Source organism: Protopterus annectens, chromosome 1.part1, assembly GCF_019279795.1.
Source record: "Protopterus annectens isolate FY-2018-M chromosome 1.part1, PAN1.0, whole genome shotgun sequence".
In the NCBI taxonomy this organism is placed as follows: domain Eukaryota; kingdom Metazoa; phylum Chordata; order Ceratodontiformes; family Protopteridae; genus Protopterus; species Protopterus annectens.
In genome coordinates, this window is record NC_056726.1 from 1,038,278,543 (window position 1) to 1,038,302,375 (window position 23,833).

Below are 23,833 nucleotides of genomic sequence, written 5' to 3' on the forward strand. Positions count from 1 at the left end.
TGGGTAAAATTCCAGGAATCTGAGAAATGAGTAGATATTTTTGTATGACTGGCAGAATAATTCATCTTTGAAATATTTCACCTTTGTCCCTGTGTAGCAATGACTTCTTACATAGTAGTGAGACACGTACAAGTTTGCAAAAGAAAATTTGTGTATATGAATATAATTTATTGTTATGGTAATAGTAGAATGAAGATGAATGTGTGTATTGTGTCTTTGCATGGTTATTATTATAACCTTTATGCTAAATGAAAACTGTGAGTAGATTCAGTGGGGATATTAAATTAATTAATTATGTCTTTAAGTCAGCAGGTGGCTAAAATACATTCAGTATCAGAGTTCATCACTGAAAGATTTCGTGAATTCCAAATGCACCAAAAGCTTACCAGATAATGTGACTGTTACACAACCTGAGGGTGTTCATACAAGAAACCAACAAGTGCGTATGGAGTATGATGTGAATTCTGCCCAGCATAATGGGCTGAAATGTGAGACTCATGCAGAAAAGAAATTAAACAGACATAATAAGTATCAGAGCAGGTCTACATTTACCAAAAGAATGCATTACCATACTAAAATCAGTGAGGGAGTCCGAGATGGTTTCCATTCGCAATACAGCTTTAGCAAACATAGTGGAAAGAAGACATGGGAGAAACGCAAGAAAAGGTGTGCAACTTACCAGAAATTCTTCACCAGATGTGAGCCCAATAATGATGGAAAAAGCACCAAGACCTGCACAGAGACATATAAATACCTTTACCAATCACCTACACACACTTTGGAAAGACCTTATAAATGTTTGACATGTGGCAAGAGCTTTCAGTGGAAGGGTAACCTCGCACTGCATGAGAATATCCACAAAACTGTCAAGCCATTTGAATGTGCCACATGTGGCAGATGCTTCACAATGCCGGGCTACCTTGCAGTCCACAAGAGAACACACAGTGAGGAGAAACAATACAGATGTACCACACGTGGCAGTAGTTTTACATGTAAAGAGTATATTGCAGTCCACAAAAAGACCACCACTAGGGAGCAACCCTACAGATGTACCACATGTGGAAAGCATTTCAGAATAAAGAGTTACCTCAGAATCCATGAGAGAATCCACAGAGGAGAGAAGCCATACACATGTTCCATATGCAGCAACAGCTTTACAGCGAAGGGTCAACTCATAGCCCATGAAAGAAACCACAGTGGTGAAAAGCCATATAAATGTGGAGTTTGTAGCAAGAGTTATATCAGGAAGGGCAACCTTTCATACCACGAGAAAACCCATACTGGAAATAAAGCCTATAAATGTGCTACATGTGGCAGAAGTTTTATAGAAAAGTACAGCCTTACAATCCATGCAAAAAGCCACTCAGCAGATAAATATAGATGTGCCGTTTGTGACCAAGGTTTTAGATGGAAAGGTCAACTTGCAGTCCATGAGAAAACTCACACTGGAAATAAATTTTATCACTGTTCCACTTGTGGCAAGAGTTTTACAAGGAAAGACACCCTAATTGTTCATAATAGAATTCACACAGGGGAGAAGCCCTATAAGTGTGCCACATGTAGTAGGAGTTTCACAAGGAAAGACAACCTCTTAGTCCACGAGAGAATTCACAGTGGAAGTAGATCTTTTGAATGTGCTATATGTGGCAAAAGCTTTACAAGGAAGGACAACCTTAATGTTCATGAAAGAGGCCACAGTGGTGCGAAGCCGTACCAATGTTCAGTTTGTGGTAAGAGATATAGATATAAGTCTAATCTTAAAGCCCATGAGAAGATTCATCACCCTTGACAAACATTGAAGCAGTAGCAAATTTTTGAGTCCTGACTTAGGAATAGGATTCAGTCCTACCAAATCATTAAAAATTTTCTAAATGTCTTAAGAAATTAAACTGGGAGAAATCATATAAATGTGCAGTTTGTGGCAAGCATTCTATACATAAAATAGTTAAGCCCTTAAGACAATCCATACTCATGTCTACATTAAACATTTATGTATTTGGAGAGGATAAACTAGAAATAATCTCTAATATGAATGTAGAAGTGCTTTACAAAGAACAGAAAGTTTATACAATATCAAGCCATTCAGGCAGGTTAGAAACGTGAACATATATCAGATGTAGCAGATGTTTGCACACTGTAGCCATTTAATGAACTATTTGGCTATTTACTTGACTATATTTGAACATGCATGCAATGCTACAACTATGTGACATAAGGATGCATAGTTAAAGTACTTATGGCAACAAATGGATTACTAAAGAGAAAATTTCAAGGATCTATAAATAAATTACCTGTGTGTAACTTATGTATAGAGATACATTGCTGCTGCTGATGTGTGCTCTGTTGTGAGATATCAGTAACAAAAGCAACACCAATTTCATATTCTTATTTAGGATTCATATTGATTTCTGCCATTACATTACAGACCTAAATATCTGGACAGGTTAAACCAGAACTACTCCCTAAATGTGTACCTTATGTGGCAAAGCATTTATATAAAAGAGTCCCTCCCAACATCAGAAAAATCTGTGTTCAGAAGGAAAAGATATAGTCGTGACCTTGTGGGATCTTTGGATGCCAGTTGATAAGAAAGCAGAAAAAAAGAGTATCAGCTGTCTGATGTGAAGAAAAAGGGATGCAATAGTTTTGACTTTAGTGTTCTGTACACTGAGATACATTGTCGTAAACTGTTAGAACGTGATTCAGATAATAAAGCTGTGCTTAGCAAGGATGCTAATGTATTTCCCATGGCCCTGGTATTATCTAAGCTAAGAAAAAAATCCTTGTATACCTGTATATGCTGCCAGAACTGCTGACACCATATTAATAACAGGAGGTAATTCTGTGTACATTGTTGGAGCTGACTTACAGACATTACAGGTTATGACAGTACTAATCTTAAGAACTTTATCATTATAAGACTCCAGAATCATCTTGTATTGGCATTTATTTTATTTTAGTTTATTACCAGTGTGGTAATTGTATGGCCCTTTTCAGCCACAGACCCTCGCCGAGGATCACAGATGTATAGCACAATAATGTTATAGGGTTCCTATTACGTGATCGAAAGTATAAAATTTCAAACATCACAAGATCGAACTTGTATGTTCTTAGTTTTATAATTTTGAACACAAAAAAAAAAAAAAACAACGGACAGAAAGTAACTGTTGTAAGCAGGGAGGCAAGCCCCCCCTGCACCCCCCCACATGAGAGGCTGCTCCCCCCACACACCCTGGTCTTTAAATATACCAACTCCGAGATCGCACTATAGTGAGGAAAGGGAATATTTCTCTTTGCTGCACTGTAGTGTGATCTCAGAGTTGGTATATTTAAAGATTGGGGGGGTGGGGGGTGCAGAGGGGCTTGCCCTCCTCTTTACAACAGTTATTGAGCTGATTTGTTTTTTTTTTTTTTTTAATTCGAATTGCTGAAAATTCGAACATTTGTGTTCGATGTTTTCAGGTTCAAAGTTTCAGCAATTCGATAACGTAATAGAACCCTAATGTTATATGATATAACAAATAGCTGTGAAATATTTTTATATATAGGTAGACATTCTATTTACCCTGCTGTCTGAGGACCGTATTTCCCCTTCTGGGTAATTGGACCATTTGTTCCTCATCAATGGGATAAAGGATGACCAACACGTACATCATTTACTCAACCATCAGGGGTGGCTCAGGTTTTTCGCTTGAACATACTCATTTTCATGAGGGAGGAGGGTGCACAATGGACTACACCCACACTTCTACAAGGGCTTTTGCAGACAAAAAAGCTCTGCTCTTCCAAACTGTTTCATCCACAAGTGCTGACGGTAATTCTTCATGGTCTCTACTGGAGAAAACACACCCAATCTCTCCTCTGTGAGTTGGAGGTGAGCAGGCAATACCCCTTCAATCATCTTAACCCCTGTCTGGCTTCTTCAGTGTTGAGCTACTAATCTAACTCTAATTGCCTATCTTGCAGTCAAGACTTTGTTAACATAGGAATTTTTGCACAAGTTGGCACCTGGAACTTAGTTAAAATAACAAACAATTCTTGGGTTATGCTATTTTGCATTACCTTCAAGGGACATTTTTTTATCCTCCCCACCACTCTTCTACCTCCACTGGGTCCATCCAATGGCTCCTCTTCCTCTACCCATTAATTTTATCAGGAGTGAGAGCCAGCCATCATTGTCCTAGGTGAGTGCCCAATGACCCACTTGTTCATGCTCAGGGAGCCCAGTCACTGTGATGAGAACTGGATACTAGGGAGTATGGCAGCCTCAGGACAAGCAGAGCAGCCTAACCTGTCTTCCCCTAGGAGAACTACCACCCTGATTTCCTGCCAAAGAGTGTTGTAAATTTGATCTGGGACACTCCTCCCCAGTCTAGTGTCATTAGTTCATTCTACCTAATACAGAGAAAACTTTTGAGAAGGCCAACCCACTTAGTTTCTTAACCTTGAATTATCTTCTACTCCTCCTTTCTCCCTTTCCCCTTTACTAAAAAAATCTAAATGCTAAGCTTTTTTCATGCCTTTCCTGTAGCTAGTCTAGTCTGGATACAGATTCCCTGTATCCAGGACTGTTTGTAAGCTTTTGAGCCCCCCAAGCTTTTCTGTGTTGGAGGGAAGCCTTCTAGCTTATCACTGGGAGTGGTAAGCACTAGGTAGCCTATCTACCACAAGAAGAGTGGTTTCTGGCCCAGATGGGCAGTTTTTCCATCTCTTTCAACTTTCTGGTTTAAAAGCCCTCGCTTGCACTTATTTCCCACCTTTCCTGTAACTAGTCTAGTCCCGAAACAGATTTTCTCTATCCAGGACTGTTTGTAAACTTCTGCCAAAGTCTGCTCTTTAATTTTTCCCTTAGATCTACTAGTTCTCTCCTCTCCTGCACTTCTACCAGCTTATTAGTCTAGCACTTTACCCGACTTTTTGTAGCAATTATTGTAGCACACAAAGTGCTACCAGCACTAAATATTCTCAAAGGAAACAGCTCCAGTACTTATTATTAATGTCCACCCTTCAGGCATGTCTAAAGGTCAGTTCCCTGTGCATTCTGCTATTAACCTGGTGAACTTGGGCATCCTGAGGCAATGTAGAAACTGCCTCATGTACACTGACAGCCCTGTCCTCTTACATCCCAACACTCAGACTTATGAGAAATGCACTTGTATATCCAAACAGGAAGCCACACACTCTCCAGCCAAGGCCAAAATAGCTGGTCAAGAGGAGAAGGTCAACACTTGGACCACACTACATGGAACACATACCCCTCTAGAACACACACCAGCACTGCCTTCACATAAAAACACAAACTGCTTACCCACCTTCGCAGAGGCTCTCAATAAAAATCTACCCAAACAACAGAGACCTCCAAGGCAGAAACACACTCGACCACCACAACACAACACTGATCATGAGACACATAACTCTCCTAAATAGCATGCCACTCAACCAAAGCCCCTAAGGCAAAACAGCATGCCCAACACACTAGTCATAGGTGACTAGATAGTGAGGCACACTGATGTCCCACTCACTAGGATGAATAAGGAGAAAATAACAGTCAGCTGCCTGTCAGAGTCCAGAATCTGCCACATAACACGCGCACTCAGGTCCCTCAACAACAGGTACAAATATGACTGTCATTGTACATGTGGGTTTGACTGACCTTAGACGTACCTCTCTGGACTACATGAAAAAAGACATGGAGGAGCTCTCGGATTATGTAGCCCAGGGAGGTATGCCCCTAGCCCTGAGAAGCATCCTACCATCACTCAGAATGATACCACATTACAAGCAGCAAATTATTGATTTCAACAATTGGCTAAGTTTCTAGTGTCATTCTAAGGGGATCCAGTATCTGTCTGCCTGGGATGACATGATTGACAAACATCGATGCTTTGTCAAAGATGGTCTGCATCTGTCACCCCTGGGCTTTCCAGTTACTGGCCAAGGATCTTGCCACCCCTATAGTGCCTTTTTTAGGCGGTGTTCCAAAGACCAAATTACCACCATAATAGCTACAAACAAATGGAATCTGAGGGTCATGCTGCTCAATGCTAGCAGTCTAAATCTCAAAATACACTCACTCAAAGCACTCCTTAAAGTAGAAAACATCGACATTTGTGCCATAACAGAGACTTGGTTCAAGGCAGGAGAAAGCAGTCCTGCACTACCAGGCTATAACTCATTCCACACCTTTTGGCCCCAGAACATGGACCGAAGCAGTGGTGTTTCCATATTCATAAAGGATGCACACACCTCCAGACTAGTAGCCCAACATATCGCATCTGAGATACTTCAGGTGCAGCTGACTTTGGGTAAGACAGCGATTCAGGTTGTAGCCTGCTATAGGTCCCCAACAATGTCTCAAGACTCACACTCCATGTACCCTGGAGCATATTGGGGTCCAACCTAACACTCTCATACTGGGCGACTTCAACTACCCCTCCATTAACTGGGAAAACTATTCATGTACCAGTACACTTGTCCAGCATTTCCTAGAATTCATTAATTTCAATGCCCTCGACCAGCTCATTCTTACTCCCACTAGAAGTAGCAATATCCTTGACCTGGTCATTACTAACATGGGCGACCATTGCTCTACACCAATAGTCAAATCCTTCCTGGTTAGATCTGACCACAGACTAATCACCTTGGAAATCCCCCCCCCCCCCCCCGCAAAGGTAACCACCATGAAAAAACTTCTCCAAAGCTAACTTTGGGCTCCTAAAAACAGAGGTGGCTAACTTCATGGCATCCATGCAAATGGAGATCAGTTGCATGACTGCCAAATCATACACCAGTGCACTGTACGAACACGTACACAAATGCATGGATCTCACCATACCCAACAGAACCAAGACACTCTCCTCCAAAAAAAGGAAGCCAATCTGGTGGTCCCCTGCCATAAACAAACTCTACAACAGAAGGAGGAAACTGATGCAGAATAAGGTGAAGTCCCAAGACTGGAAAAACTCCCTTATCAGCCTCAACAAAAAGTTGAGATCCCCCATCAAATCCTCTAAAGCTAGCTATGAAAACAGAATTGCAGCAGATAGTAAAGACAACCACAAAGCCTTCTATAGTTATGTAAAGAATCCCCATGGCAATACCCAGATTTTGTCTGAGCTACTGCACAATGCTACCTCTTGTACTGAGCCAACAGATATTGCCAATATACTGGCCGACAGATTCAGTGCCAGCTTTACCTCCCCCCAAGGGACCAGTCACAATACCAGTAGATTGCCATGCACCCAGTATTACTGCTGCACAGGTTAAAATAGAACTGTCCAAGGCCAAGAATACAGTTTCTATGGGACCTGACAATATCCCTGGCTGTGTTCTACATGAACTACAGAGTGAACTGGCACCTCACCTATGTGCCCTGTTCAATCACAGCCTCACCTCAGGATTTGCCCTACCAAATGGTGCACTGCTACAGTCACCCCTCTCCACAAAGGAGGAGTGACTACAGACCCTGGGAATTATCACCCCATTAGCCTGATGAGTCTGATATGCAAAGCTATGGAAAGCATCATCATGGACCAAATAAACAAGGATAATCGGGCATTTCCAAACTCTGGATCCCACAACATTTGGTTTTGTGAAGGGTAGATCATGCCTGCTCAACTTGGTCAACTTCTTTGAGTCAGTCGCCAGAGCTGTGGATAAAAGCAAGGTGGTTCATATAGCCTTCCTTGATCTGGCCAAGGCTTTTGATACCACTCCCCACTCAGGAATCATAGAAAAACTCACTAAGCTAGGCATCAATCCCTATAGCACTAGGTGGGTTGCAAACTGGCAAACAGGTAAAACCCACACTGTGAAAGTAGCTGACTCCAAGTCAGACTGCCGACCAGTCACGAGTGGAGTCCCACAGGGTTGAGTCCTGGGTCCTCTCCTGTTTGGTGTCTACTTCTCTGAAGTCCAGGCCAACACGAAGGAATCTGGCTGACAAAGTTCGGAGATGATTGCAAGTTGGGAGCTATTATTAACTCCCAAAGTGATGTTGACATCCTACAGAATAGCTGCACTGAGACAAACGACTGGTGTCAGAACCATGGCCTTAAGCTCAATGCCAAAAAATATGTCGTCATCCCCTTTGGGAAAAACCCCGCTTACCATGAATTACCACACTGAACACAGAAGGCATTATAAGAAATCTGGTAATACAGTTTGGCAGCAACCTCTCTTTTGATCACCACATTGCCACTGTAGTTAGAAAGTCCTTCTATGTGGCACATCTCATTATAGGTTCATTGGTTCATAGGTAGGTACTAGGCTATCGGCCCTGGGGCCCATACAAGCCCAGCCAAAAAGGTACCCTGGCTTTTGCCACCCAAGAAAATTATTTTCCTGTGCCACTGTCGAGCAGAGCCACAGAGGTGATCCCCGGGGTGAATTTCCTATTTCCCATTAAATCATCAAGATTTTTCTTGAGTGCTAATGAGGAGCTTTGTTTGATAAGATAGGTAGTTTATTCCAGAGTATGGAAAGTCTCTGGGACAGGAATCTATCCGTCTGGCATGTTCTGTTTATTGTGGTGACAAGGTTTAGGTCCCTAGAGCATGTAGCTCGGAGGTATTGGGATTTCTTTAAGTGGAGCATGTCCAACAGCTCTGGGTTTGACATAGCTTTGTATGTTAGGCAGAGATCACCTCTGAGTAGGTGATATGCGACAAAGTAAAGCTGGAGTTTTTTGAGACGGTCAGCGTAGGGCATCTGTTTGAGGCCAGTAATCCTCTTTGTGAGGTATTTCTGCGACCTTTCCAGTTGTTGGAGATGTTTTGTGAGGTACATACCAAAAGGGGCATTGTACTCTATAATGGGTCTAATGAGTGATGAGTAGAGGGGAACAATGACCTCTTTTTTTCTGGATGAGAAACCTTTTGTAATGAGGTGTGCCACATAGAAGGATTTCCTGACTACTGTGGCAATGTGTTTATCAAAGGAAAGACTACTGTCCACCTGTGTCCCAAGGTCTCTTATCACACTTTTGGTGTTAAGTATACTACCGCCTATGTTGTAGTTCATGGGTACAGAGTTTTCATCAAAGGGGATGACAATGCACTTTTTGGCATTGAGCTTGAGGCCATGGCTTTGACACCAGGCATCTGTCTCAGTGAGGCCCTTTTTTTAGGATGTCCACATCATTAGGAGTTTCGATTATGGCTCCTAGTTTGCAGTCATCTGTGAACTTCATTAGCCAAAGACCTTCTGTGTTAGCCTGTATTTCAGAGAAGTAGATACCAAACAGGAGAGGACCCAGGACTGAACCCTGTGGTACTCCACTTGTCACTGGTCTGAAGTCAGATTTGGAGTCTGCTACTTTCACAGTGTGGGTTCTGTCAGTGAGCCAGTTGGCAACCCATCTTGTGACACAGGGATTTATACCTAGTTTAGTGAGTTTATCTATAATTCCAGAGTGGGGGATGGTGTCAAAAGCCTTGGCAAGATCTAGATAGGCTGTGTGAACCACCTTACCCTTGTCTACGGCTTTGTTGACTGCTTCAAAGAAGTCTATCAGGTTTAGGAGACATGATCTGCCTTTTAAAAACCCAAACTGGGTGGGATCCAGGGTTTGGAGATTACCAATGTCTTTGTTTATAAGTTCCATGATGATACATTCCATGGCCTTGCAGACCAGGCTAGTCAGGCTCATGGGGCGGTAGTTCCCGGGGTCCGTGGTGGCTCCCCCCTTGTGGAGTGGGATAACTGTTGCTGTGCGCCATTCAGCAGGCACAAAGCCTGAGGTGAGGCTATGATTGAACATGGTATTTAGGTGGGGTGCCAGTTTGTTCTGTAGTTCGTGCAGCCTGGGATGTTGTCTGGTCCCATGGATGCTGTGTTCTTGGCTTTGGAGTGGTTTTTACCTGTGCAGTTGTGATTACAGGAACTTTGCATTCTTCTGGTATAGAGATGGGCTCTTTAGGGGGTGAGAGGGGGATAAAGTTAGCACTGAACCTGTCTGCCAGGATGTTGGCAATATCAGTTGGGTCTGTATATTTAGTGCCATTGTGCTGTAACTCAGAGCAGATCTGAGTGTTGCCATTCAGATTCTTGACATAGCTATAGAATGCTTTGTGGTTGTTTTTAGAATCAGTGGCGATTTTGTTTTCGTAACTAGCTTTGGAGGATTTTATTAGGGATCGCAGCTTCTTACTGAGGCTGACCAGGGAGCTCCTCCACTCATGGGATTTTACTCTCTTTTGCAACAGTTTCTTCCTTCTGTTGTATAGTTTGTTTATGGCAGGGGACCACCAGATTGGCTTCCTTTTTTTTGGAGGATAGCGTCTTGGTTCTGTTTGGGATAGCACGATCCATGCACTCATGTAAGTGCTTATAAAGTGTAATTGTGTAGGATTCAGTAGTCGTAACTGTATTGTCCATCTGCATGGGTGTCATGAAGTTCACCACTTCTGTCTTAAGAAGCGTGAAGTTGGCTTTGGAGAACTTTTTTATTATGGTTTCCTTAATGGGGGGGTGGAGGCAGGATGTGGATATCTAGGGTAATTAGCTTATGGTCGGATCGGACCAATGAGGCATTGACTTCAGGTGTGGAACACCGGTCACTCATATTGGTAATGACTAGATCTAGGATATTGTTGCCCCTGGTGGGGGTGTGGATAAGTTGATCCAGGGCATTGGAGTTTATGAATTCCAGAAAGCGTTGAGCGAAGGAGTTGGTACATGAGTAGTTTTCCCAGTTAATGGTGGGGTAGTTGAAATCGCCCATTATTAGGGTGTTTGGTTGAACCCTAATATTTTCCAGTACATCAAGAAAAGAGGAGTGGGAATCCTGGGGCATGGTGGGTGATCTGTAGCAAGCTACAATTTGGATTGCAGTTTTGCCCAGAGTTAGTTGCACTTGGATAACCTCGGCTGCATTATGCTGAGCAACTAGCCTGGAAGTGTGGATATCCTTAATGAATATAGATACACCTCCACCTTTGGTGTTCCGGTCCAGGTTACATGGCCGAAAAGTGTGGTATGTGTTATAGACTGGTAGTGCAGGGGTGCTCTCTGGAGCATTGAACCAGGTCTCAGTCACTGCACAGATATCGATGTTCTCCATTTTAAGGAGTGCCTCGAGTAAGTGCATTTTGAGATTTAGACTTCTGGCATTGAGTAGCATCACACTCAGTTTTTGCTTGCCTGTTCCTGTTACGGTGGTGAATTTGTCATTTGAACCTTGCCTAAAAAAGGCACTATAGGGGCGGCAAGAACCTTAGCTAGTATCTGGAAACCCAGGGGTGACAGGTGCAGGCCATCTCTGGCAAAGCATCGTGGTCTGTCATCCCAGGCAGACAGATACTGGATCCCTTTAGAATGGCACCAGAAGCTTAGCCAATTGTTGAAGTCAATCATTTTGTCCTTGTACTGCGGCATCATTCTGGGTGATGGCAGAATGCTACTCAGGGCTAGGGACATACCTGCCTGGGCTACAAGATCGGAGAGTTCTTCCACGTCTCTTTTCATGTAGTCCAGGGAGGTACGTCTCAGGTTTTTCACACCAACATGGACAATGACAGAGTCATATTTGTACTTGTTGTGGAGTGACCTGAGTGCGTGGGTTATGTGGCGGATCCTGGCACCTGACAGGCAGCTGACAGTAACCTTCTCCTTGTTTAGTCTGGTGAGTGGGACATCAGTGTGCCTGACTATAGAGTCGCCTATGACTAGTGTGTTGGGTATGTTGTTTTGCCTTATTGGCTGTGGTTGAGTGGCACACTGAGTCTGTGGGCTATGTGTCATTTGGGTTGTGTTGAGGGGTGGAGGTTGCTTGCATTTCTGCTTTGGAGGTCTCTGTTGCTTTAGCAGATTATTATTGAGAGCCTCCGCGAATGTTTTTGTATTTCTATGTGTGGATTTTGGTGGTGTAGATTTAGTGAAACTATGTGATGAGTGTGGTGTGGTGCAAGTGTTTATCTTCTCCTCTTGACTGTCAAGTTCAGTCTTGATTGGAGAGAGCTTTACCTCTACTTTGGCTAGATAAGTACTTCTCTCACAGGTTGTAGTGTTGGGTGGTAGGAGGAGAGGGCTGTCTGTGTACATGAGGCAATTTCTACACTGCCCCAAGATGCCCAGATTCATCAGATAGACAGGAGAGAACACTGGGAGCTGACCCTTGGACATGCCTGAATAAAAAAACTATTTTCCTCTAGATAAGTGAGGAAAGTGAGTACAAGAGCTGTTTTTCTCTAAGCAAGTGAGGAAAGTAAGTACCAAAACTGTTTTCCTCTAGGTAATGAGAAAGGTTGAGTGCTGTAGTAATCAGTAGGTTATTTAGTGCTTACAAGTTCTGAACAAGTGCTGATCACGAATAAGCAAATTCAAGTGCTAAAAGTAAGCATCTGTATCTGGACTAAACTAGTTACAGGAAAGGGGGAAACAAGTGCAAATGTGGGCTTTTAAATCAGAACGTTGAGAGAGATGGAAAAACTGCCCAAACGGCCAATAACTGCAATTTCTGGGCCAGAACCACTCCTTATGTGGTAGATAGGTTACCTAGTGCTTACCACTCCCACTGATAAGCTAGAAGGCTTCCCTTCAGCACAGAAAGCTTGGGGGGGGGGGGCTCAGAAGCTTACATACAGTCCTGGATACAGCAAATCTGAATCTGGACTACACTAGTTACAGGAAAGGTTTATATATATATATATATATATATATATATATATATATATATATATATATATATATATATATATATACACACACACACACACACACACACACACACACAAAAGTAGCTAAAACAGCAGTCAAAACAATTCAAATACAGTGCAAGCTAGCACACGAGTATGTAGCAATGTTAGACCAAACAGTTTAAAAAATGCAATTAAGTTAAAAATGACTAAAAACAATGCAGAAGGAGTTTATTAGGTAGAATGAGGTAAAGAGATGGGACTGGGGGGAGTGTCCAAGATCAAATCTACAGTGAGGGTGGGTAACTGCAAAAACCTCCAAATTTAAAAACCAACACCTTCAGCAGAGATCTGAAAAACTATACAGTGAAGCAAAAATAACAGTGCACAACTCTGAAGTCAGCCAGCAATGATATAAAATTAGTCAAACAACAATTACCAGTACACAACTCTGAAGTGCCAGAAAAATATACTCAGCTCTGTATATCTCCAGATAGTTTGAAGAACACTCTTTCAGGACACAGGAAGGCTCCAACAATGAATTGCATCCAGGAAGAAAGAGGTCGTTGTCTCCCTCAACTCTTCCCTCATTAGGCCAATCATTGAGTACAATCCCCCATTTGGCATGTACCTCAGTAAACACCTGCAACAACTGGAGAGGCCACAAAAGTATCTCACAAAGAGGATCCTAGGCCGTAAACATTTGTCCTATATTGACAGACTAAAAAGACTCCAACTATTCTCTGTCTCATATCACCTACTTAGAGGCGATCTCTGCTTGACTTACAAAGCCATGTCTGACCCAGCTCTGTTAGAAATGCTGCATCTAAAGAAATCCCAGTCCCTCCGCACCACACGCTCCAGAGACCTCAACCTCATTACCACAATAAACAGAACATGCTGGAGGGACAGGTTCATAACCCAGAGACTGCCCATGCTATAGAATAGACTTCCCATACATGTCAAGCAGAGCACTTCACTGGCCCTCTTCAGGAGAAATCTTGATGAGTGGATTGGAAATAGAAAATTCAACCCAGGGGTCACTCCAGTGGCTTTACTCGACAGAGGCACTGGGAACTAAGGTCAGGTGGCATGATGCCAGGGTAATCCCATGGGCTAGTCTTGTAAAGGCCCCAGGGCCATTAGCCTAGTACACACCAATGAACTCATGACTGTTATAATGAAGTCTTGGGTTGCAGCTAGTAACACCCATGTGTTTATAATGTATGTAGTTTTAATTTGCTAGATATTAATTTTATTATATTTTTTATTCTTTGTTAGTATGTCTTGATTGCTGATTGAATTGGTGTTGCATTTTTATTGGTTGGCTGTGTCTGCTAAATCTGTATATATAGTTGCTTCTTTGTATAGAGTTTCATTATACACTGAAGAAGGGTTTTTTATATCCGAAAGCTTTGTTGTTGATTGCATTGTGAGAGTGATACTATTAAATATTATTCCTCGACATTGCTGTTTTTTTTTTTTTGTTGTTGTTTTGTGTGTTACAGTTACCTTTAACCAGCATTCACATGAAGTGCTTTCTTTTTTTGTGTTTGCAGCTAGTAACACCCATGACTGTAACACTGAAGTCCTGGCTTGCAGCTAGTAAAACCCATGACTGTCACAGTGAAGTCCTGGGTTGCAGCTAGTAAAACTCATGACTGTCACACTGAAGTCCTGGGTTGCAGCTACTAACACCCATGAGTGTTGCACTGTAGTCCTGGCTTGCAGCTAGTAAAACCCATAACTGTCACACTGAAGTCATGGGTTCCAGCTAGTACACACATGGTTGCAGCTAGTAACATCCATGAGTGTCGCACTGAAGTCCTGGGCTGCAGCTACTAACACCCATGAGTGTCACACTGAAGTCCTGGGTTCCAGCTAGTACACCCATGACTGTCACACTGAAGTCCTGGCTTGCAGCTATTAACACCCATGAGTGTCGAACTGAAGTCCTGGGCTGTAGCTACTAACACCCATGACTGTCACACTGAAGTCCTGAGCTGCAGCTACTAACACCCATGAGTGTCACACTGAAGTCCTGGCTTGCAGCTATTAACACCCATGAGTGTCGAACTGAAGTCCTGGGCTGTAGCTACTAACACCCATGACTGTCACACTGAAGTCTGGGGCTGTAGCTACTAACACCCATGACTGTCACACTGAAGTCCTAGGCTGCAGCTGCTAACACCCATGAGTGCCACACTGAAGTCCTGGGTTCCAGCTAGTACACCCATAAATGTCACACTGAAGTTCTGGCTTGCAGCTAGTAACACCCATGAGTGTCACACTGAAGTCCTGGGTTGCAGCTACTAACACCTATGAGTGTTGCACTGAAGTCCTGGCTTGCAGCTCGTAAAACCCATAACTGTCACACTGAAGTCCTGGGCTGCAGCTGCTAACACCCATGAGTGTCACACTGAAGTCCTGGGTTCCAGCTAGTATACCCATAGCTGTCACACTGAAGTCCTGGCTTGCAGCTAGTAACACCCTTGAATGTCCCACTGAAGTCCTAGGCTGCAGCTACTAATACCCATGACCGTAACACTGAAGTCCTGGCTTGCAGCTGGTAACACCCGTGACTGAAACAATGAAGTCCTGGGCTGCAGCTGCTAACAGTAAAAAAATAAACAAAACTCCACAACGTTATGTCACTTTAATAACAAGAACAAAGCTTTCGGATAAAATATCCTTCAGTGTTTTACAAAACAAATTCCTAAAACCATCATTTTTAAAAGATGAAAAAATCCATCACATGACACAGTTAACCTATTACATAGAATCAATTAAAATTGCACTTATGTTTTAAAAGCATAGACATCTAAAAAGTGCATAACATATATATTTATTTCCACTTCCTTATAAATTCATTGTATCTGCTATTTGGCTTTCAAAATTGGCTTCAATGTAACTTGTTTATTCAAACCTGGGTATTTACCTGCTTGTAGGTGGACAATCCATTCATACTCCTTTGTGTCCAGTCTATTTACTAAATCACCACATCTAGCATTTGAATATACTATATCTATAACTCTAAAATAAAATTGATGTATATCATTATTTTCTTGAACATGTTGGGCCAAGGAATTTGTAAGGAATCCCCTACGTATGTCTAACTTGTGTTCTATGATTCTATTGCGTAGCCTTCCCATGGACTTACCAACATAGAAACCTACGCATTGTTGACAGGTGGCCAAATATATAATAGAAGAGGTATTACAGATGGCATTACAGTGAAATATATATTTCTTACCACTAGTAGGATGTATAAACTCAGTAGACTGAATAATACTAGAACAGCATGAACAATTATGACAAGGAAAAGTTCCTTTTTTACTATAAACAGGAGCATATTTATTGTTAAGGGCAAAGTCCTTATAACATAAACACTTCTTTAGATTATCACAGTTTCGATATGTAAAGAGGGGTTTACTTGTTAGCCATTTTTCATGGCCAGGTATAACTTTTAAAATTTCCCATTTATTTTTAATAATTTGTTCATTGGGTTTACTAACCCTACTATAAGTCATCAAATACCTCAAAGGTTGAGTAGAATTCAAATGACAATTAGTAGGGAAAACACCTTCATAGCTAGAAAAATATGGTCTAGCCCCTTAGTCTCTCATTAACATAGTCTCATTTTTTACTGCTTCCAAGTCATTGGCATTATAGCCCTTTGCCAGGAAATCATTTGTATTTCCTGCATTTGTATATCACAAGTATCCAATTTAGTATTTAACCTACTGGCTTGTAGGTATTGTCCTTTAACAATGCCTTTAAAAGTTAGTTTTGCGTGCATACTGTCCTTGTGTAAATATTTATTCACTTGTACATCCTTCCTATATATACAAGTTTCTAATCCAAACGCTGTCGTATGCAAATCAACATCCAAGAAGTTCAACTTAGTATCAGAGAAATTCATTTCAGATTTCAAATATTCAACCATATTATTCAAATAAACAAAGAAGTTATTCAACTCTTCACCATTACCATGCCAAATTAGAAAAATGTTGTCCACAAACTGCTTGTAACATAAAATATTAGGGGCATATACATTAATTTCACCATACACATTTGCTTCTTCCCAGTTACTCAAGGTTAGATTAGCATACGTGTTAGCTATTGCAGTACCCATTGCCATTCCTGATATTTGGTGATATATCTGTTTATTAAAAGTAAAAATGTTATTCTCCAACACTAGTTCCAAAAGTTCACAGAAGGTTCCAATTTGTCTGGCAGAATATTGACCATATTCCGGTAGGATTTCCCTTATACATTCAATCCCATACCTATTTGGGATGACTGTGAAAAGTGATTTTATGTCTAGGGTTACTAATAGGAAACAAATGTGGGTGTTATTACTATACCAATTATGTAAGTGGGTTAGAAAATCACCAGTATCTTTAATATAGCTGGGTACATGTCTTAAAAAACCTTTTAATGTGTCCTGTAAGTAGACCGATAAAGGCTCTGTTTCCCATCCCTTCCCAGAGACTATGGGCCTCATTGGAGGTTTATGGAGAGATTTACGTATTTTTGGGAGGCCATATAAGGCAAGAAGCGTTGGACATGGCACACTGAAAAAATGAAGTGTCAATATCTATGTCATTCATTAATTGCAGATCATAGATAGACATATTAATTTTATTCATCATTTTATTTACTTCCGTGTTATTAATCAACTTGAAAGTTTGCACATCTGAAAGCAAATTATTCATTGCTTCCAGGTAGTCACATGTATCCATCAGCACAATGGCACCCCCTTTATCCGCTTCTTTGATTTTTATATTTTCATTCGTTTGTAAAGATTTAAGTGCATTAAATTCATCAACAGTTAAATTATAGAATTTCTTAAACGACTTCTTATTATAAAAATTCACAAATCTGTTTTTCAGAAATGTTATTAAACACATTGACAGCAAAATCACCTATAGGTATAAACGCACTAGATCTTTTGTGCTGATTAACCAAAGAAACATTAGTATCTTTAAAAATATTTTTTAGATTCAAGTTCTGTGAAAATAAGTTAAAGTCTGTTATGGCGTTCACTACATCATCAGTACCAACTGGTACACATTTAGTTCCACGAGATAATAAAGATATCTCAGCATTTGAAAGCACATATTCAGATAAATTAACAACAGAAGAATGTTCCGTCAGCATGTTACAGTTATTTTGATAGTTAGGAACAGTCTCAATAGAACTTACTGTTCTTTTATGACTCTGCTCCTTGTTACAGGGCCATTCCTTGCCCTGCCTCGGGATTTGGAGTCCTTTCTCAACAGGTCACGTCTCTGTGTTATCTGCTCAGGTAGATTTATTCTCACATATTGGTTCCCTTCTAAAAAGAAGAGGAAGAACTCAAACCATTCATTGTGCCTTTATTTTCTATATTGTCTTTCGTTGTACATACCCGTGAGTCCATCACAGTCACTGTCATGGCTAAAAGCTCACCAGAGTGAGCTGACATAGAAGGCATCTCCATATCATCTCTGTCTCCATCCGATTGGTTAACGGGTGATGTACGCTCCACTGACGATTCACTTCCTACTAATGGCTGCTGTTGATTGGTTAATGGCTCAAATGTATCCAATTTATACATTGAGCCTCGTTTATTTCATAGATTATTATAGGTTCATAGGTTCATACTAGGCTATTGGCCCTGGGGCATTTATAAGCCTAGCCCAATTGTGTTTGGCTTATGTCACCCCTTGATTTGAGAATACTGTGCCCTTTTTAAAGTTTAGTTTACTGTGCCTGTGTCTAATAGTGACACGGAAGTAATCCCCGGGATAAACCTACAATCCCCCATCCACTCATCAAGATTCTTCTTGAAGAGAGTCATTGAGGTGTTCTGCCTAACATGAATTGGAATTCTATTCCAGAGCGAAGGGAGCCTCTGGGTTATGAATCTGTCCCTCCAACATGTTCTATTTATTTCTGTGCTGAGGTTCAAGTCCCTCGAGCACGTGGCTCTAAGGGATTTAGATTTACTGAGGTGGAGCATGTCCATTAATTCTGGGTTGGATATAGCTTTATATGTCAGGCATAGATCTCCTTGAAGTAGGCAGTATGCAACTGAGTAGAGCTGGAGTTTTTTTAACTGAGCAGCGTATGGCATCTGTTTGAGTCCCTTGATCCTCCTGGTGAGGTACTTTTGGGGTCTTTCTAATTGCTGCAGGTGTCGGGTAAGGTACATCCCAAAGGGGGCATTGTATTGTATGATGGGCCTGATGAGGGATGAATAAAGGGGCACGATTACCTCTCTTGATCTAGATGTGAATCCTTTCATGATGAGGTGGGATATGTAGAAGGTCTTTCTAACCACTTTGGCAATGTGGTTGTCAAAGGAGAGATTGCTATCAACTTGGGTCCCCAGATCCCTAATTATTTTCTCTGTACTTAATGGGTTACCACCTATGTGGTAATTTGTGGGCACATTGTTTTTGCCAAAAGGTATGACTATACACTTTTTGGCATTTAGCTTTAGACCATGGCTCTGGCACCAGTTATCCATCTCTGCGAGACCTTTTTGAAGGATGTTTGTGTCAGCTGGAGAGTCGATTATGGCGCCCAGTTTGCAGTCATCTGCGAACTTGGTGAGCCATAGTCCTCCCACATTGGTCTGTACCTCAGAAAAGTAAATGCTGAACAAGAGAGGTCCCAGGACAGAACCTTGTGGGATGCCACTTGTGTCCGGTTTCGAGTCTGACATGGCTCCAGCAACTCTGACTCTGTGGGTTCTGTCTTTGAGCCAGTTTGCGACCCATCCTGTGACATAGGGGTTTATATTAAGGCTGGATAGCTTATCTATGATGCCCGAGTGGGGTATTGTGTCAAATGCCTTTACGAGGTCCAGATAGGCTGTGTGGACTACCTTCCCTTCATCTATGGCCTTGGTGACTGTTTTGAAGAAGTCCACCAGGTTCAAAAGGCAGGATCTGCCCTTGACGAAGCCAAATTGGGTAGGATCTAGTGTATGTAGGTCCCCAATGTCTTTGTTTATGAGTTCCATGATGATCCTCTCCATAGCCTTGCAGACTAGGCTAGTCAGGCTTATGGGGCGATGGTTGCCAGGGTCCGCAGAGCTGCCACCTTTGTGGAGTGGGGCCACTGTTGCTGTACGCCATTCTTTGGGCACATATCCTGTAGTGAGGCTGAGATTGTACAGCAGTTTTACTTGAGGGATTAGTTCTTTTTGGAGTTATAGGATGCAACCCGGGACGCCATCTGGTCCCATGGAAGCAGTGTTTTTCGCTTTGGAGAGGGCAGCCTTCACCTGAGCATCAGAAATGTTTGGGAGACTGCACTGTGCTGGGATATATACTTGCTGTTTTGGGGGGGAAGGGGGTGGAGAAGTTTGCACTGAACCTGTCTGCCAGGATATTGGCGATGTCTGTGGGTTCAGTGTATTTTTTGTCGTTTAGAATCAACTCAGAGCAAATCTGGGAGTTGCATCCCAGGTTTCTAACATAACTGAAAAAAGCCTTATGATTGTCTTTAGTGTCCTGTGCAATTTTTCTCTCAAAGCTGGCCTTGGAGGATTTTATAAGGTATTGTAATTTTTTGCTAGTACTGATCAGAGATGCCTTCCCTTTTAGGGATTTTGCTCTATCATGTAGTACCTTCCTCCTTCTGTTGTACAGTTTATTTATGGCTGGGTTCCACCAGACTGGACGCCTGCCTTTGGATGATTGGGTCTTGATTTTGTTTGGGATAGCATGATCCATGCATTCCTGGAAATGTCCGTAGAATGCGTTTATATAGGATTCTGCAGTTTGGGCTGAGGTTTCCACTGGCCCTGGGGCCTTGAAGTATTCCACTTCGGTTTTGAGAAGTGTGAAGTTCGCTTTTGAGAAGTTTTTCACTGTAGTTTTCTGGGCTGGGGGTGGGGTCGGGATGTGGATATCCAGTGAAATTAATTTATGGTCTGATCTTACCAATGAGGGATATACTTCTGGTATGGAGCATAGAGTCCCCATGTTGGTAATGATCAGGTCTAGTATGTTTTCCCCTCTTGTGGGAGTGGTGACTAGTTGTTCCATAGCATTTGAGTTTATAAATTCCAGGAACCTTTGGGCTAAGGTGCTGGGGCTTGAGTAATGCTCCCAGTCTATGTTTGGGTAGTTGAAGTCGCCCAATATAATGGTGTTCGGAGAAATATTCATGTTCTCCAATGTTTTCAGGAAAGCCGAGTGGGATTCCTGACTTTGAGAGGGTGGTCTGTAGGATGCTATAAACTGAAAAGCAGTCTTGCCCACTGTCAGTTGCACATGGATGGTCTCCGATACTTCGTGCAATGCCACTAACCTGGAGGTGTGGATGTCCTTGATAAATATGGAAACGCCCACTCCTTTTGTGGTTAGGTCCGGGTTTTGGGGCCGAAAAGCATGATATGAGGTATAACCTGGTAGTGCTGGGGTGCTCTCTGGAGCCTTGAACCAGGTTTCTGTCACTGCACAGATATCGATGTTCTCCATACTGAGGAGAGCTTCGAGTGCATGCATCTTGAGGTTAAGACTTCTGGCGTTTAGCAGCATTACCCTTAGTTTTTTGTTCCTTGTGCTGTCTATGGAGGTGGGTTTGACTTTTGAGCCTTGCCTAAAAAAGGCACTATGGGGGTGGCAAGAGCCTTTGCCAATATCTGAAAGCCCAGGGGTGACAGGTGCAAGCCATCCCTAGCGAAGCAACGTGGCTTGTCGAGCATGTCATCCCAGGCTGACAGACACTGGATCCCCTTTGAATGACACCAAAATTTTATCCAATTGTTAAAATCGATCATTTTGTCTTTATACTGTGGTATCATTCTTGGTGAGGGTAAGATGCTGCTCAAGGTCAGGGTCATACCGGCCTGGGCTACATGATCAGAGAGCTCCTCTATGTCTCTTTTCTTGTAGTCAAGGGAGGTACGTCTCAAGTCATTCACATTCACGCCAGCATGTACAATGACTGAGTCATATTTGTATTTGCTTTGGAGTGACCTGAGTGCTTGCGTTATGTGGCGGATGCTAGCGCCCGACAGGCAGCTCACTGCGACCTTCTCTTTATTCAGCCTGGTGAGCTGGACGTCACTGTGTCTGACAATAGAGTCACCTATTACAACAGTATCAGGTGTGTTATTCAACCTTAAGGGCCGTGACTGCTTGGCACACTGACTTTGTGTGCTATGTGTTGTACGTGTTTTGTTTTGGAAAAGAAGTAGAATTTTGGGATCATTTAGGCAAAGAGAAAATCTGGCTATTACTGAAATCATTAATATCTGATTGTAGATTTTTCCTCTTAGTATTTTCTAGTTGTTTATCATAATCATTCAGTCTCCCCAACATAGCGTCAAATAGGGAAACATTCTCATTAAACACTACTGACTTTGCAATCTGTTTCTCCAAAACACTGATTTCTGCACACAATTCTCTTTCTTTAGAAGTGAAAAAATCATTCATTAAGTGTATGTAGCTTAAGCCTAAATTTCTTAAGGAGTTCAGGGTAGGTATTGCCGTGCAAGGGCATATTTAGAACATGTAAGCCCCGTGGTACAATACCCAAGTCCAGATAGGTATGAAAACTAAAATATTGCCACTGCAACCTCTTATAGTTCTTTACTTTATGTTCTAGTGTTTGAATCTTAGCACAAAAGTAATTTCTTTCATAGTTGTATTACTTACTCCTGTATTGGCCGTTACATTCAAACAACATAATAACGGATTCTTTTGCAGCAATAAGCTGTGCAGGGATCGATTCATGGAGCCATTCTCCAAAGCAGCAGACTGTGTCATGATAATACCAATAAACTTAGTGTCCACTTGCTCACCAAACCAACAAAGCAGCAAAGTCTCCAAAAAGGTGAACAAAAGTGATAAAGTGGAGTAACGCAAAGCAGTCCAAACAGTAGAAAAACAAGCAAAACTCCACAGCGTTACGTCACTTTAAAAGAACAAAGCTTTTGGATAAAATATCCTTCTTCAGTGTTTTACAAAAAGGATTTCTAAAACCATCATTTTTAAAAGATTTAAAAATCCATCACATGACACAGTCAACCTATTACAAAAAAAATCAATTAAAATCACAATTCTTTATGCGAAAACTTTGTTCTTCTTAAAGTGACTTAACATTGTAGAGTTTTACTTGTTTTTTTACTGTTTGGACTGCTTTGCATTACTCCACTTTATCACTTTTGTTCACCTTTTTGGAGACTTTGCTGCAGCTACTAACACCCATGACTATAACAATGAAGTCCTGGGTTGCAGCTAGTAACACCTATGAGTGTCACACTAAATTCCTGTGGCTAACACCCATGACTGTCACAATAAAGTCCGAAGCTGCAGCTACTAATACCCATAACTGTCACACCGAAGTCCTGGATTGCAGCTAGTAACACCGATGAGTGTCACACTGAAGTCCTGGGCTGCAGCTACTAACACCCATGACTGTCACACTGAAGTCCTGGGTTCCAGCTACCACACCCATGGTTGCAGCTAGTAACACCCATGAGTGACACACTGAAGTCCTGGGCTGCAGCTACTAACACCCATGACTGTCACACTGAAGTCCGGGGCTATAGCTGTGCCACAAAATGTGTGCTGTGAAGTCCGGGGCTATAGCTGTGCCACAAAATGTGTGCTCACGAAGCTCATATGCAGTGTGTGCAATACCTAGTGGACTTTCTGGGTGTCACGAAAGCAGGAACCCAGAGGTGAGTCCTTAACTCAGGATGGTCAAACCAACAATCGGTTGATTTTGTCTACCTGGCCCAACCCTTCCATCATCCATGCTGTTAATCAAAGACTGATTGTCTGGGTTTCAGTCAAGGTTAGGCATATTACAAGAGGACTTTACAACAACATTAATGAATATGGATTAATTTTACATTATTCTGGCAAAAATAATGCATCAGTGTGTAATATATGTGTACATGTACACATTCACGACACTATCACCAGAATACTGGAACAAAATCCAAGAAGATGTCAGCTCAACTTCCATTATTATTGATTTAAAGAAAAAAAACACTGAACAAGCACACCAAAGACTTCTTTCATTGTCACTTTTTTGACAACCAGGGATAAACCATAGCACACAAAACCATATGGACCTTAAATGAGCTGCCGCTGTTCTGCTATCGATTGCATGTTAGTTCTTTCGACTTGTTTCTTCTCTACTACCGTCTGAGTAGCATTTTTACACGTTTCCCTTTCTCTTCC

At 41.9% G+C, this 23,833-nt stretch overlaps 1 protein-coding gene across 2 annotated transcripts in view; it reads left to right on the plus strand.

Annotated features, from left to right (window-relative positions):
* Positions 1 to 23,833, plus strand: part of LOC122808829 (zinc finger protein 300-like) — a 422,300-nt gene that overhangs the window by 186,517 nt on the left and 211,950 nt on the right. The window contains exon 4 of one of the 2 annotated variants that reach the window (XM_044079911.1): positions 306 to 1,902. The exons of the other annotated variant lie outside the window; for it this stretch is intronic. Coding sequence (XP_043935846.1) covers positions 306 to 1,789 — 1,484 coding nt within the window. The 3' untranslated portion in view covers positions 1,790 to 1,902. Of the gene's footprint in view, positions 1 to 305; positions 1,903 to 23,833 lie in introns of those variants that run through there. 2 annotated transcript variants of the gene reach the window in all.